At 44.9% G+C, this 16,513-nt stretch overlaps 1 protein-coding gene across 1 annotated transcript in view; it reads right to left on the bottom strand.

Annotated features, from left to right (window-relative positions):
- The window catches only part of TRIM36 (tripartite motif containing 36), a 76,649-nt gene extending 64,515 nt beyond the window's left edge, over positions 1-12,134 (bottom strand). The window contains exon 1 of the mRNA XM_068247252.1: positions 11,894-12,134. Coding sequence (XP_068103353.1) covers positions 11,894-11,932 — 39 coding nt within the window. The 5' untranslated portion in view covers positions 11,933-12,134. The remainder of the gene's footprint in view (positions 1-11,893) is intronic.
- Positions 12,135-16,513: the final 4,379 nt, after the last annotated feature.

The raw sequence follows: 16,513 nt of genomic DNA, 5'->3' as shown, positions 1-16,513 counted from the left end.
CAATGAAATGTCAGGGAAGTCTCCAATGTGCCTGTAACAAAAGGTATTGAATATAAAAGTGGAGAGAGCCGTAGGCTACTTCAAAGTTAAAATATTTACTGGGGTCCTAACACAAAGGTATTGTTCAAACCGGATTCAGAGAAGTCAATATACACACTGGTGTGAAATTCCCATAGATTGTAATGCGACACTTTACACAGAAGTTTGGAGGTAGCATGTGCCTGGCTGTACATTAAAAACTCATGTGCTTTTTTGATTGCATATGAACATTATCCCAGCTATAGTAAGACTATAGAAAGTTCAGAACTCTCATCAAAGACCTGTCAGCTTCTTCCAGACACCAGCCCATTGCTTGTTGGCTCTTGGCATGGGCAGTCAAGATGCATCCATCACATTGAGTCACAAATGAGCCCGTCTCAACCTCCACCCCCTCTATGGGCAAGCCACAGCTGTTTTCCCCCAAATCTTCCGAAGCTCTGTGGCCACCTCCACCCACTTTACCTCGGCCCACCCCCTGCTGGGCAGCCACCAATTAGGCAATAGCTGCTGAGCTGGTGTGGGCTGTGTATGACAACCTGCCGATCCATGGAACAGTAATACAGAGCCTTGAAGGACAACTAAAGTGAGAGGGATATGGAGTCTGCCATATTTATTTCCTTTTAAGCAATACCAGTTGCCCAGCTGTCCTGCTGAACTTCTTCAACTAGTACTTTTAGCCACAGACCCTGAACAAGCATATGCAGATAAGGTGTTTGACATTGTCAGATCTGACAAGATTAGCTGCGAGCTTGTTTCTAGTGCGATTCAGACACCACTGCAGCCAAATAGATCAGCAGGGCTGCCAGACAGCCTCCATATTCTTCTCACTTCAGTTGTCCTTTAACCTCCCTGACGTTATAATTATTTCCAGATTTAGAATTTAGACGCCGTGCAATTTTTTCAACAAGCTTTTAGACCCTACAAACAAAGAAACAAAAATACCAGAGATCTTCAGCAGCTCCTGCATATAACTCACTCAGGCACGGCGTTACCGCTGAGCTGTGGATTTCTGTCCCAAGCCTGACGCGAGATCACCGCTAAGGAGATTAAGGTACATACACATCCAATTTTAATTGGCCAATCACTGACCAATTTTAGCAGTATGAGGGCCAAAAGACCTTGAATGCTATGAACAAATCGTGTAGGTAAGCTCTTATAATACACTAGTGACCTTAGCCAGTTTTAAAAACGGGCTAGGTCTGTCTATGCGCACCTGCGCGCACCCGCCTGTCTCCGTCCCTGTTGTCCTACACATGCGCAGTAGCAAAAAGCACAGACCCAGCTACACAGACAACTGTCCCTGCTATACGCAGGGACAGTTGCCCATTATACTACATTAAAGGGATACTGTAGGGGGGGAGGGGGGGGAAATCAGGGAAAAGGAGTTGAACTTACTCGGGGCTTCTAATGGTCCCCCGCAGACTTCCTGTGCCCGAGCAGCCACTCACCGAAGCTCCGGCCCCGCCTCTGGTTCACCTCTGGAATTTCAGACTTTAAAGTCAGAAAACCACTGCGCCTGCGTTGTCGTGTCCTCGCTCCCACTGGTGTCGCTAGGAGCGTACCGCGCAGGCACAGACCATACTGGGCCTGCGCAGTACGCTCCTGGTGACACCAGTGGGAGCGAGGACACGGCAACGCAGGCGCAGTGGTTTTCAGACTTTAAAGTCTGAAATTCCAGAGGTAAACCAGAGGCGGGGCCGGAGCTTCGGTGAGTGGCTGCTCGAGCACAGGAAGTCTGCGGGGGACCATTAGAAGCCCCAAGTTCAACTCCTTTTCCCCGACCCCCTACAGTATCCCTTTAAAGTGGTAATTTATAATTACCAATAATTAGCCAATTAAAGAATAGGATGTACACACCAAGCTTTACATTGCAGGCTTTGCATTTTTCACCATTGGTCCTTTTTAACCTCCCTAGCGTTCAATTTCCCCAGGATTTCTGTGCAAAAAGTGATAAAATTTATTTAAAAAAAAACTTTTTTCCCTGCAACTTGCCAAAATGTGTCAAGCAAGGGTCTAGTATACAGTGCGGGAGAGTATTGATGTGTATGCACGTTTATACTGTTCACAGCAGGTTTTTATGGACGGATATATCTGTCCATATCGCTAGGGAGCACAGCAATATGACAACCTATGGTAAAAGCTAGAAAACCACCATCCTATATAATAACACTGCAGGTGTCTGAGTCTATGTGTGCCCTCCAGCACTGAGGAGCGCATGTGCAGTTGCTGTCCGTTACAACTGAATGTGCAAGGTAATGTCTACATTTCCCTATGGCTCAAGTGCCACAGTGGAACAGCTAAACTGGGGGCTACGAAGTGGTAAACAAGCAGTTAAAGGGCTCCACAAGAGCTTTGCTAAGCGCTTTGAGATTTTAAAAGCTCTTGCAAATGTTATCCTATGTGTTAATTCACACTGGAGCACTGATTTTGTAAAAATCCCCCATAGCATTGCATTAACAAGAGCTTTTAAAATCTCTGGCTTTTAAAAGGCTCTTGTAGTGTGCACCAGCCCAAACACTGAGCTCTTGAAGATCAAATCCTCATTCCATCACTATATACTGCATCCAATGGTGGCATTTGCATGAACCACTGACAGCAGTTTGTGCTAGCTGTTGTCATACAGTGTGGACATGTGCATGTGACAGATGCTTTATGTATTGTCTTGTAGGTGGCTGCTGCCTACTCAGACATGCTTGCAAAGGCAGAGCACCAAGTGGTGCTCCATGAACAACAATGAATTTCTGTCACCACATGGCGGTTCCATGGTTGAAGTCGACAGGGGGTTAACCAACTACTGTCAGCTGTCCATATGACCTACCACTAAAGGCGCACACATGCAGGGCTATGGAACTGGTACAAAAATCATCCAACTCCTCAGGTTTATGAAACCTACGACTCCAGGTACCCAAAAATTGCTCCGACTTCTCCTGCATAGCACTGGCATATACACACATTCAATATTGATTAGCCAATGTTTCCACTCATGTTATGTTAGGGCCAACAGATTTTGGCTTCAATTCATCAAGCTGGCCATACACTGGCCCGATTTCCCGCCGATCGACAGCAGATTCGATCACTGGGATCGAATCTGCTGTCAAATAGCTCGCGCTAAACACACCCGACCGATTGATTTCCTCCTGATATCAATCAGTTTGTCGATCGCGCCATGCGGGAAATTACCGTCAATCGCCCGCGGGTAGGTAGCGCGTCGCTTGCGGCGTACGATTCAGGCCTTTCGACGCAGGTATACATTACCTGAGGCTGGCTCCCGGGCATCCCGTTCGTCACTGCTCCAGTCATGGCACCTCCGGCATCCTCATAACTTCCGCTGTCACGCCAGCGACAGCGGAAGTACAAATAAAGGGCGCTCTATTTGAACTTCCGCTGTCACTGGTGTGATAGCGCAAGTTATATGCGGATGTCGGAGCCGGAGGAGCCACATGACGGGGACATTACGCCCGGCAACCAGCCTCAGGTAATTTATGCCGGGGGGACAGGCGGCAGCTCAGCAGATTGTGAATTGGTTTCATGATGAAATCGATTCCCAATCAGTTTGCAGTAAAGGCAGCCATACGATCCCTATCTGATCAGATTCGATCAGAGAGGGATCTGTCTGTTGGTCGATCTAATGGCAAATCGACCAGTGTATGGCTACCTTTACCGCATTTGGTAATGCTGAAAACAGCTGACTTTACAGAGCACTTAGGAAAATGTTAATTCATCAAGGCTGTTACCACATGAAAAGCTCAAACTACAGAGGAGTGAGGTAAATTACTGACACGTCAGTAAATGTCAATTGATCAATGCTACAGCATTCCATAACACACAGAATCATGTGCAGTGATTACCTCCAGCTCTACTCTGTCTGTAACCAGCTTTGAATGCCTTCCCTGTGGATATCCCTCTGACTGATAGCCTCAGGACTCGTTTCGACTATAGAGAATCCGCATGCGGGCACTGCATGCGGATTCGCATACTCAATGTTAGTGGATGGGGCTGTTTCCACGTGTGCGGCGGCGGCTTTCGGTGCGGGAAAAATCTGCACGACAGGGACGTCAGATTTCGCGTGCGGCAGGAATGCGGGCGAATCGCCGCTAATGCATTCAATAGGGAAATCGCATGCGGCTTTGTCATGCGGATTTCCACGCGATTTCGCATGAAAGGCAATGGAACTTTACACAGGCAGTGACATGGTTAAATTCGCCTGGCTCCCTGCCATGCGAAATCGCATGCGAAATCGCGGGTAAATCCGCATGGGGAAACGCAGCTGCATGCGATTTCTTCAGCGGTGGAATCCAGGCGATTCCGCACCGCTACAGTGGAAACGAGCCCTCAGAGAGCCAATAGGGAAGGTTCTCTCTTTTCTGCAAGGCTCTGAGGGAGGGTCTAGTTTACCTACCCCCAGGGCAGTGAAGGGGGGGGGGGGGGGAGAGAAGCTTTTCCTGCCACCTTCCGGCAGTGTAACACCTTTAATTCCTGCTTAAATTCGAGTGGAGCTAGTGGGAACTAGTGGGGGAGGGGGAATCACATAAGCAGGGCATGTGTAATGTTTCTTGGCAGTTTATGTAAGCTGTGGCACTTGAATAAAACGTTAAGACTAATGGGACAGTCAGAGCAGATTCAGAGTGAGCAGAGGCAGTATAACATGCACATCTAAAGGGATGTTGGGGATGCCTATTGTAATGCCCTCACTGCACAGAGAACAGTTACTGACCAAGGATTTTATCAATGGGCTTCAGTGAATTACTGCACCTGTAAAAATATTGATGAATTAGCACACACAAGTCTACAATACCGAACGTGGTATTTTAACAACTTGGTTTTTGTTATTGAACAGCCTTTGATGAATTGAAGCCTATGTACACAATGAACAGGTTGTCTAGGCAAGCAGTCATACTACACGGAAGTGGTAACATTAGCCCATCAAGAATGGATGCACGTATGCCTCTTAATAGGTGCACCTCTATTCGGTTAAGTTCCACACATAACCTCACTCACATGATTGATGGAAAGTACGGTATGCCACTATCCGGTAGTTGTAGCATTTATACAACTCCCAAATTTACAGCATGTGCACTAAAACATAAAAAGCACAAAAAAGTGACATTTGTATCTACAGATTTGAGTTGTATGTGTGGTCTACTGCAGCATTAAAATGTACATAAAATTAACAAAAACGTGCAGCACACTGAATGCTAACACAAGTGTGAACGCTAATATGTGTTCACATGAAAGAAAAAACACATGCACCTGCAAAACACATGGATTTGTACGCAAATGTATCAAAAGACTTTGTTTCATTTCAATGCTGGTGTTTAACTGAACATGACCAATATCTGTTATACAAAGGAAATCAGTCTCCGACAAATAAGGTAATGCTGTCATTTATGGCCAATCTTAATCAAACAGCAAAGTCCAAAATGTTATCCACAGTCATTGTAATAACATTTTTATAATTACACAGGGGAGTATACAGATTTAGTCAAGAGACACCTTCCTCGAGTCTCAGTCATGGCTGATGCTAGCGCAGAAGACACACCTAGGGAATAGACTGTGCTAAAAATATAGCCTGTTCTATGAAGGAAAGGAATAGTGCTACAAAGAGGTGAGTTTGGTTATAGAAAAAAAGAATGAGCAGTGGAGACTTAAAGATATTTATTCTTATACATTTTTTTTTCTTTTTTTGCATAAATTGAGTCTAAAGTAGCTCAGTCACTTATTCAGCATCAGTACATGTCTGCTGGGACGCTGCTGTACTGGAGCCGCCCCTGGATACTACTGCAGTCTGAAAGCATGATGAAGCAAATCATTCCCTTCAGGGTGTGACCGTGCTGCTCACCAGACATACAAAACATGCAAATAAATGATGTGACTGAAAACATTAAAGACAAACTCTCAGCAAAGAGAAGAGAAAAAACAAACCACTTTATTTTCCACTTGCAGCACACCTTGTCATAGGAATAAGTTTGTCTTTTCAATATCTAGAAGTGAATGGCACATGACTACAACAGGTCACAGGTGAGCATTTTAATTTAAATGTTATTTTTGATCTATAGGAAATGGAACTGACGTCAAAGCAGAACTTTCCGTGGTGCTAATTAGGCTGGGGAGCAAACACCACGGTTATCAGCAGTTCCCAAATCTTATTAGTCCTGAGAAAAGTTCTGGTTCAGCCCTGCAAATTCTGATTTCTGTGCATAATTAAGTTTGCTCAGGTCATTGAGAACATTAGGAACAGATGCTGTATCATCCTTGCCATGCATGAACTATACATTTTGTGTATCATCATGGTAATTTTCAACTGGGAAAGGTGAAAGGGGCAATTACCTGCAGGGAAATTACCATGAGACACCAATGCGACAGCCAATTAAGATGCGTACGCTTCTCTTTATGTCACTCATTGGGGATCAGAACCCAAACCCCTTGGGCAACATCACTGGCTGTACAGACAGCTTATTCAGGGGTTTATGAGACTTAAAGGAACCTGAGATGGGCGTTATAAAGAAAATATACATACCTGGGGCTTCCTCTAGCCCCCTCTGGCCTGATCACTCCCACGCCACCCTCTTCTGCCTCTCCTTTCTCCCGGAATTGGCCTGTTCTTCCCTGCTGCAAAGTAGCATCTGCTGCTCAAGCGTCAAAGCTGAATGACAGTGTAAACACTGACACTGAATCCAGGTGTCTGCATTTTTGCCAGTGTTCCCCCATGCCCAGAACAGGGAAATGCCAGGTTCAAATGACAATTTTGCCTGTACCTATACACTATGGGTACACTGCACTGGATAATAAAAAGATAGCTGCTATGGGGTTGTAATTGTTATGAGGATGGCCATATACAATGGATTTTTTCCATTGATAAGGAGTCAATTTGATACGATCTGTTAGAAATCGATGTTCCAGCATGCCAACTTGATCAATCATTAGATCACATGTCAGCAGGTCAGGACAGGCAGCAGATTGACGCCACACAGCATTGCACTGCAACAAACATTTCATGCAAAATCTATAAAAAAAATATATATATGCGGAGTGTGGAAGGATTCGACCAGATAAATTTTCTTCTGATCAGATGATGATCCGAGAGGGATCTATCTTTTGGCCACATGGACCAGTGTATGGTCACCTTTAAAGGACAACTGAAGTGAAAATATAGAGGCTGTAATTTATTTCCTTTAAAACCATACCAGTCGCCTGGCTGTCCTGCTGACCTATTTGCTGTAGCAGTGTCTGAAATAACACCAGAAACAAGCATGCTGCTAATCTTGTCAGATCTGACAATGTCAAAAACACCCGATCTACTGCATGCTTGTTCACGGGCTATGGCTAAAAGTATTAGAGGCAGAGGATCAGGATGACAGTCAGGCAACAGGTATTGTTTAAAAGGAAACAAATACGGAAGCCTTCCATATCCCTCTCGCTTCAGTTGTCCTTTAAAAAAAGATTTTAACTGATCGCTGGTGCAGTGGATGGTATTTTTTTTCCATGTATGCAGTGGGTCCCTAATTGAAATATAGGAAATGGCACTACGCATGGAGTTTGTATGTTCTCCCCGTGTCTGCGCGACTTTCCTCCAGACAGTCCAGTTTCCTCCCACGTCTCAAAAAACATACAGATGGAGTCATTGGCTTCCCCTAAAATTGCTCAGTGACTTGATGGGCCCAGGGTCTGTTATAGACTTTTTGCTGCCCGAGGCAAACTTGTGAGGATACACGCCCCCTCCCCTCACCCAATTTGGAATGATTGCATAGCACCTGACAATTTACTCTGCTTCATTTATGTTATCACATGACATGCTGCAGCTCAACACAGAGACTCACAGCCAGCGTGCTAAACAAACTGCTCACCCTCAGCCACTCCATTCCATTCCATTCCTCCTCAGTCAGGACAGCAGTGCCACCTCCTCCCTTCTGCTGTTCAAGTCGAATGAAATTGCTGCTCTCCTGCCCCCCCCCCCCTCCCCACTGTCAGACTCCTCACACAGCACAACAAGCTGCTTCCCCCCCCCCCCCCCCCCCCAATGCTGACCTCTTCACCTCACTCGCTCTCCTCTCGCTTCTCCTCCTACTCTGACTGCAAACTGTAAGTAAAAGTGTAAGCACCCAGTACAAACATGCTGCCTGATGCCAATGTTTCACCTTGCTTCATGAGAGGACCGGCCCTGGAAGGGCCTGTGACTGTGGTAGAAGTTAGATGGTGAGCTCCTCTGAGGCACAGTTGGTAACATGACTATAAACTCTAATGCCCTGCTGAAAATGTCAGCGCTATACAAATACTAAAAAACAGTTTAAAAACCAATATGTAATGGTTCAAAGTGTCAGAATAAGTAAACAATCAGTATCTGGAAAATGATGATCATTTACCTGACCAAAAGTGGAGGGCTAGCTTAAACTGAAGTGAGCTGTATATGGAGGCTACCATATTTATTTCCTTTTAAACAATACCAGTTGCCTGGCTATCCTGCTGATCTATTTGGCAGCAGTAGTGTCTGAATAAAACCAGAAACAAGCATGCAGCTAATCTTGTCAGAAATGTTAGAAACACCCGATCTGCTGCAGGAGGACAACAAAGCTGCATCTGGGCAAGATGACCCAGCAGGCCAGATGTCTCGATGCATTAGTGCTGCCATACACATGCTAGACTCTCAGCAGAGACTGTACACGCCAGGGCTGTGGAGTCAGAGCAATGTTTGGATACCTGGAGTCTAATTCGGTGGATTCATAAACTGAGGAGTCAGATGATTTTTGTATCAACTCCACAGCCCTTGTCCCCTCAGCCTGAGAACCATCTAGACTCTAGAGTGTGTGCAAGGCTTAAAGGTGCCCATTAATGGTACAATCCTGCAGTCAAGCGACAGTTTCCATTAGGTCATGCCCATGACAAATTCACACTAACCAATTCGACCAAATTAATGGGATGAATCTAAAAAGGGGATTGGTTAGCTGAAATTCGGCATTAATGGGCACAACCAATTGTTAGCAATTGATTACCGCGATGACAGTACACAGATAATCCGTGGAATTGTATCGTTAATGGGCACATTTAGGCTCATCTCTAATCCAATATAAGGTCTTTGGAAAAAGTAGGTATACACTGACAGCTTCCCATATACCTCTGAGCCAGAGGGGATACAGACCAGGCACTGGGAGCAGAGGCCCTGCAGTGGTCTAATGACTGGCACTAACTGATCTTATAATAAACCTACATGAAAACAAGAGCTGATCAGGCAGGCTGGCAGCTTTCCTTCACAATGGAGATTTATTTTTCTCATCTGGTAGCCTACATAAGGAAATACGCAACCATAAATGTTGCTTGTAAAACTGCATGAGCCAAGGTATTACATTTCCAGGGCAACATCGCAATAAATATGATGTAACTTCTTCACCTTTAATTAATGTGATGCTAGGAATTTTTATACACTAAACTTAAAATAAACTATAAATAGACCATATAATAAAACAAAAACAATCTACATAGAAATGTATGTAAATCGAATATGACATGAACTTGGTATCCCAGGGCACCAAAACAAATGAAATGGCAATAGAAATGAGCATTACAATCGATAAGTCCTGCCACAAACAGAAGCGTGGTTTCAATAAGATTTGTATGCTAATGTAACAATGCTATCATAATTCATTACATTTGCTACCACACATCATTCTGCAGTTATATACAGTAAAACAAAATGGATTAAGAGTCAATTTTAACAAAGTTTTCCAACATGTCAGACTGCATCTTAATTAATTCTACTCACAGGCTAAAGGTTCGTATACACGTCCGATAAAGATCGTTCGTTACGAACGATTCGTGACGTTTACACGATATTCAAATTAGACTGAAAAGATCGTTCGTAATGAACGATTGTGTACACACGTGAACGATATAAGTATAAAGTACTGAACGACGAACGATAAAAAAATGCGTGCGCAAACGGAAGTGACGTTATGACAGGCAATAAGAACATGCGTTATCGGACGATCTTTGTACACACTGCAACGATTGAACGATTATCTTTCGAAAAAATCCGCCGGGTTGGATCGGTCCGATTGAACGATAACGATCGTTATCGTTCACAAAAACGATCGTTCACACTTTTTGAACGCACGATTATCGTTCCGATTGTCGTTATCGTTCGTTTTTGAACGATCGTTATCGTACGTGTGTACTCAGCTTAAGTTCCCAATGGTCAGTTGCATAACGCACTCGTTATAATGACTGAGGTGCAATGGAGACTGGACATAGACTTCGAGGCTAGGTGCACACTTAGAAACTCTAGCATTGCGGAAACCGCTTTGTTTTTGCCGCTAATGGAGGTCTATGGGCCGCAGGGAAAAAAAAAAAATTTTTGTTGCATAATATACAAAAACGCACATAATGAAAGTCAATGTAAACGTGATGGTATGCGTTTTTCATGCTTTTTACATGAGTTATTAAAAAAAAATGGTTTTATAATGTATTTCCACTTCCTGTTGTGTTCGATAATTTGCATAAAACGCAATTAGAAAACGCATACAAGCATTTTCTGTATGTGAAACATGTATACGCTTGAAAAATGCAACTGCGGTAAAAACGCAAAAAAAAAAACAACAAACCTGCACATGACAAAAATAAACATAACCCTTCGTGTTATGCTATGTGTGCACCTACCTTAATACAAAGCCTGCATGCAGCAAGTTATAATAGGACGGTTACAATGGAATACTGTGATCAGGCCCATAGAATTATATTGGCAGAGAGCCAACATGCAGAATTCTGCAATGAAACTGAGCACTGTGAACTAGCCCTTGAAAGGCTCATAGAATGCTTCAGAGTGCCAAAAGTTAACCATCGTGGTCTTAGTTTAACCATATAAAGATGACCACGCACACACATTCGTTTTTCCAGCCATTTGACCCCTTTGATTGTACAAAACAAGCTTCTTTTGCCTCAATATTCCCAGACAATAAACTTTTGATCTATTCGGGGCAGTTTAACAATCGAAAGGATGATTAGGCATAATGGAAATTGTCCATCAAGCAGGTGGGACTGAGCAGCAGGGAAGTCATGTATTGCTGCATAAAGCGGTACACTGCTAGCAGTTCTATCAAGTTTCTACTTTGCAGATAAAGGAACATGGTGACAGACTTGCTTACTGCTACTCAACCCAATGTCAATCACTTGCTGGATTGGGCTGTGAAGAACCCGTGTATGGCTAGCAAAGACCACTTTCATTACAACAGTTAATTAGCACTCAGAATCTCATAGGGTCTACCAATTACTGCTCAAATAATAATACTTATCCCACACACCAATGCAGTGCGGAGGGTGCAGAGCCTATAGACGTCAATAAAAGGTCCATCCTGAACTGGTCAAACCTGGGAGACTGTTGAGGTGCCCATCAGTAAAGCCTGGTACACATTTGCAATGATTGGCTTAATCGCTGACCAATTTTACCACTTCCATGTAGTATGAGGTTCAACAAATATTGACTACTATGAAGATTGCATAGGTAAATCCTCATACTAGATGGTAACATTTATCAATGATTGGCCAATCATGATTGAAAGTGTGTACCAGGCTTAATAAAATATTGGTTGTTCAATCTTACCAATCCTATGCAGTAGAAGGGTAAGCTAGGTAATAAACTTTAAATTAATAAGTAATGTGAGGGACTACATGAAGAAGGGTGCAAGCTTGCACCAGAAATGGGCATCTTTATTGCAGCAACAATGCAAGCAGCATGGAGAATGTGGCTTGTCCCAGGAGTGCAGCATCACAGGGGAGAGGCAGGCATGGGTCACATGGAGAGCAGCCAGGGGACATCAGACACGGGTGTATGGCCTCCACTGTCACACACCCCTCCATTGTCACTGACCTTGCTGTCCCCGGCGCCCGGGCTCTGCAGTCCCTCCATCTCTAGGCGGACACTGGTGTGGAGCAGGTCAGACACAGCACCGTGATAAGGTCCCTCCCGGAATAACACTAGTATCACTGCGGGACGCACCCACCCCCTGATGCGCCTAAGCCACACGCCTATAACCGAGGAAAGGACCCGTCACAACGGCTGCACTGGCCAGTGGCCACAGATACGCCGCAACAACTCTTCCCAGCTGCTCGCTCCACTCCGGGCACACAACTATTACCATAATGGGCGGGCCTGGGAAACCGGCGAGGAAAAGTAAACAAGAGCTCGGCTATTGGCTGAATCGTACGAAGGGGCGTCGCCGGCGCCTCGTGGCAGGGGCGGGGTATTTCACACTTCTGTCTGTGTTCTATCGCGGCTACCGGGCCACCTGCGGGGGGCGGGGCAGTCTGGACCACAGCACAGGACAGGGGATGTAGTGGCGTGGTCGGGATGTGCTCATGGGACTAGATTCTAGTGTAGGAGATCTCCGTGATTAGGGGAAAGCTATGCAGTCTGCAGAGTAGACCTGTTATGTTACGCATAGCAGGTATTCAGCTCTGAGCTGTGCATCAAATTGGCCTTGTAGTTGAGGATGTGTCAGAGATTTTCTAGCTTAAACTTCATACTTGGCTCTTAAAGCGAACCTGAACTCAGAACTTCCTCTCTGCTCTAAGATACACAACAGCATAATAACCTTTCCAGAAAAACATTTTTTGTTACAGCAGACACAAATCCTGCAATACATCTACTCTGCTTCCTGCTTTCATGGAAGAAAACACATGGGCTCTATTCATAAACCATTACCGCAAGTTTTCCGCTCAAAACAGCGGGTTTTCTCATCCATTTAGCAAAGTGGGCATTCATAAAAGCTGTTCCCGCATGAAAATCTACAATCCCCCAGCAGAGCGAGAAATTTCCGCCTTCTCCAGTGTTTTTCTAGATTAATCTAGAAAAAAGTAACAAAATGGCCATTCATAAAGATTAGAGGAAGCGGTATGTGGACGGGAAATACCGCTTCCTCTGATTTTGCGGATTACATACAAGTGAATGGGACAGACCTCCCAGAGAGAGCAGTGCACGGAGGGACTCTGCCGGCTGAAGTGTTTCCGCATGCCTTCCGACAGCTTACCGACAGCTTTCAGCGGGAGATCTCCGCTCTTGCATCGCAGCTTTCAAGATTTTTTTGAATGACCACCCAGAAGTGTAAAATACCGCTGCGGTATTTTCCCTCCAGGAGTTTTTTCGCCACATCTTTTTTATGAATAGAGCCCAATGTTAATATCCTGTGCTTTCCAATTAACCCCTCTGAGGGATCAAATAACAACTTGTGATTTGACAGGGGAATTAGACAGGCTAAACTCTCTAAATACATACAGGCCAGGATCACACTTAGCAGAATTGCATGAGTTCACAGGGTGCATTTCTCTTTGTTTACCTTCTGTCCTGTGCAAGAGTTTGGGTTCACTTTAAAGGGGACCACACCTCAAAATGAGATCTTTAACCACTTGAGGACTTGTTAAACCCCCTAAAGACCAAGCCTTTTTTTGGTAAAATAGGCCACTGCAGCTTTAAGGCCAAGCTGCAGGGCTGCAGCACATAAATGATTCCCCCTTTCGCCCCACCAACAGAGCTCTCTGTTGGTGGTGCCTGATCGCCCCCAGGTTTGTTTGTTGTTGTTTTTTTTATAAATATTTATTGTATTTTTTTTAATATATATATATATTTTTTCACTTACCCTCCCTCCCCTGGCCAGCCTATCACAGCGAGCCTATCACAGCGGATCGCTCCTGTGGGACACAAGGGGACAGCCGTGTCCCCAGTACAGCATTGCTGTAGCTCGAAGCGCTGTACGTGTAAATAGATGGTTGTTTCACCATCTATCAGTCTCCCAAGCGGCGATCTGAAGGCTCCAGCCACCAAGCAGGAGATTTGCGCGCGATCTCCTACAAAACAGAGCCCCAGGACTTTATGCCGATCGGCGTTAGGAGGTCCTGGGGCTGCCGCCACGGCCACGCCCATCGGCATGACACGGTCGGCTAGTAGTTAAAGCTTTCAATATACTAATAAGTTAACTGCATTCTTTTCTCTCTGCTCTTGCATGGCAATGGATTACTGCATCAACACTATTCCCAGGAATCACTGCGACCTCTATAATGCTATGTACACACCATGCAATTTTCTGTTAGATTTTCTGTTATGCCTAGTAAACACCATACAATTTTCTGTTAGATTTTCTATAATTAGATTATTTTCTGTAAAGTACTGGTATAGACTGGTCATTATCTCTGGTGTATTGTCTTCTGGTTATCTCCTGCTGAGTAGAACAATGCTTAATTGCTAGGCAGATAGATGGTTAGATAGATAATTTCCTACATGTTGGAAATTATCTATCTGGCAGGTAAAGGGGCCCATACACCTAACGATTTTCCCACCGATTTACAGCAGATTTGATCACTGTGATCGAATCTGCTGTGAAATCGTTGCGCAAACGCTGACAGAACGATCGATTTTCGTCCGAAATCAATCGTTCCCGTTGATGCGTCCGTGCGGAAGATTTTTCTCGATCGCCGGTGGGTCAGGAGTGCGTTGATGGCGGCGGTCGAATGCCCGACGACTGACACAATACAGCGGCAATATATTACCTGCTCTGGCCGGCGCGACTCCCCCGGTCTCCGCTGTCTTCTTCTCCGCTCCAGGGCTGCAGCTTCACTTCTTCCTGTCCCGGCAGGAAGTTTAAAAAGTAGAGCGCCCTCTACTGTTTAAACTTCCCCTGGACAGGAAGTTCTGTGAAGCCAGCTGGAACCTGAAGCCCAGCATGGAAAAGACAGCGGAGATTGGGGGAGTCGCGCAGGCCGCAGCAGGTAATGTATGTGGGGGGGGGGGGGGGGGGTCGGGGGCGGTGGCAGCAGCGGCAGCTCCACAGATTGTGATCGGTTTCATGCTGAAATAGATTCACAATCTGTTTGCAGTAAAGGCAGCCATACGATCCCTCTCTGATCAGATTCGATCAGAGAGGGATCTATCTGTTGGTCGAATCTGATGGCAAATCGACCAGTGTATAGCCACCTTAAATCTAACAGAAAATCTTACAGAAAATTGTATGGTGTGTACTAGGCATTAGATTTACCTGCCAGATAGATAATTTCCAACATGTTGGAAATTATCTATCTAACCATCTATCTGCCTAGCAATTAGGCATTGTTCTACTCAGCAGGAGATAACTAGAAGACCATGCACCAGAGATAATGGCCAATAAGAATATGCAGTGTTGTAGGACTGGTTCACTAGCTACCCAAATATAAAGCCTCGTACTTACACTACAGCAGGGGTGTCAAATACAAAGTGGGCCAAAACTGAACGTTGGGATTAAATTGCCGGCCAATCCCAATGTCTAATGGCCACCTCCCTCCCTTATAAAGATCTCTGGTGTGTAATGCCCCCCATACAGTTTCCTGGTGTCTAGTGGCCCTCCTCCGTCAATTATACAGTTCCCTGGTGTCTAGTGCTCCTCCGAGGCAATTCATAAAATCTATAATTAGCAGGGGCTTCTTCCAGCCCCTAGAAGTCATGTGTGTCCTTCACCACAGCTCCGGTCTTGTCCCAGGTCCACCTGCGCAAACGCTCCAGACCATGTGAGCGCAATCAAGAGCGGAGCTCGCGCAGGTGCAGTAGATGCCAACCTGCCAAGGTCAGATTCTGCAACAGAGGGGACCCTGGGCCACTGGAGCTGTGGCAAGGGACAGATCGGCTGCCAGGGTCTGTAGGAAGCACCAGGTAAGTAGATATCGTGTTTTTTTTGTTTTTTTTCCTCGGACTTGTCCTTTAAGCACAGAGCACTTGTACAAGCTTTTAGTCCTCCAGTTTGCGTACTGACCATTTGATAAAATGGAAAGGGGCCTTTTGATGTTTGACAGTACATTGGAGTGTTATACTGCAATGGGGATGCCTAAAACTGATTTTTACCCCTACCCTGTGCCCAAAGATTTCTGCCTGCAGTGATAACAGACGAATGCTATTCAATATTAAATCAGTATCTTGATCAGAGAGTACTGATCAATGCATCCCGCTGAACATTAGATTCATTCAGAGACTATATGCAAAACAAAATGTAGATTCCATTCTCCCTGCCTCCGATACAATATTGTGGAGCTCATGGTTACAAATTAATTTTGCATTCAATATATATTTTAAATTACGAGTTGCAGAAGTGTTAAACATTCTCTCAACAGTCAAGAGTTAAGCTTTGTTCACGTTGCATTGCATATCCTGCAAAAGCAGGATCGCAATGCAGGAGGAAAGTTGCATTATGTGGTGTGATGAATGCAGTGAAGCATGCGCTGTATGCTTCACGACAACTGTTAGCGTGCAGGTTATGTGACGTACCATTACAATATGATTATATTGTCCGAAGCACCGCAATGGACCACTGTGAGCGTAGCCATAGGCAGAGAGACAGATTTTCTTTCTTTGCAGTTTTAAGGGCAATGCTGTTTTGTGTGAGGTTTCATATTGCACAGAAAAATGCATTAGATCTGAACATTAATCAATGGCTGCTCACATCTTACGCATTTTTTTGAGTACAGAAAACTA

Source organism: Hyperolius riggenbachi, chromosome 1, assembly GCF_040937935.1.
Source record: "Hyperolius riggenbachi isolate aHypRig1 chromosome 1, aHypRig1.pri, whole genome shotgun sequence".
Lineage (NCBI taxonomy): Eukaryota > Metazoa > Chordata > Amphibia > Anura > Hyperoliidae > Hyperolius > Hyperolius riggenbachi.
Note: the sequence above shows the minus strand (reverse complement) of the source record. Positions and strands in the feature narration are given on the sequence as shown.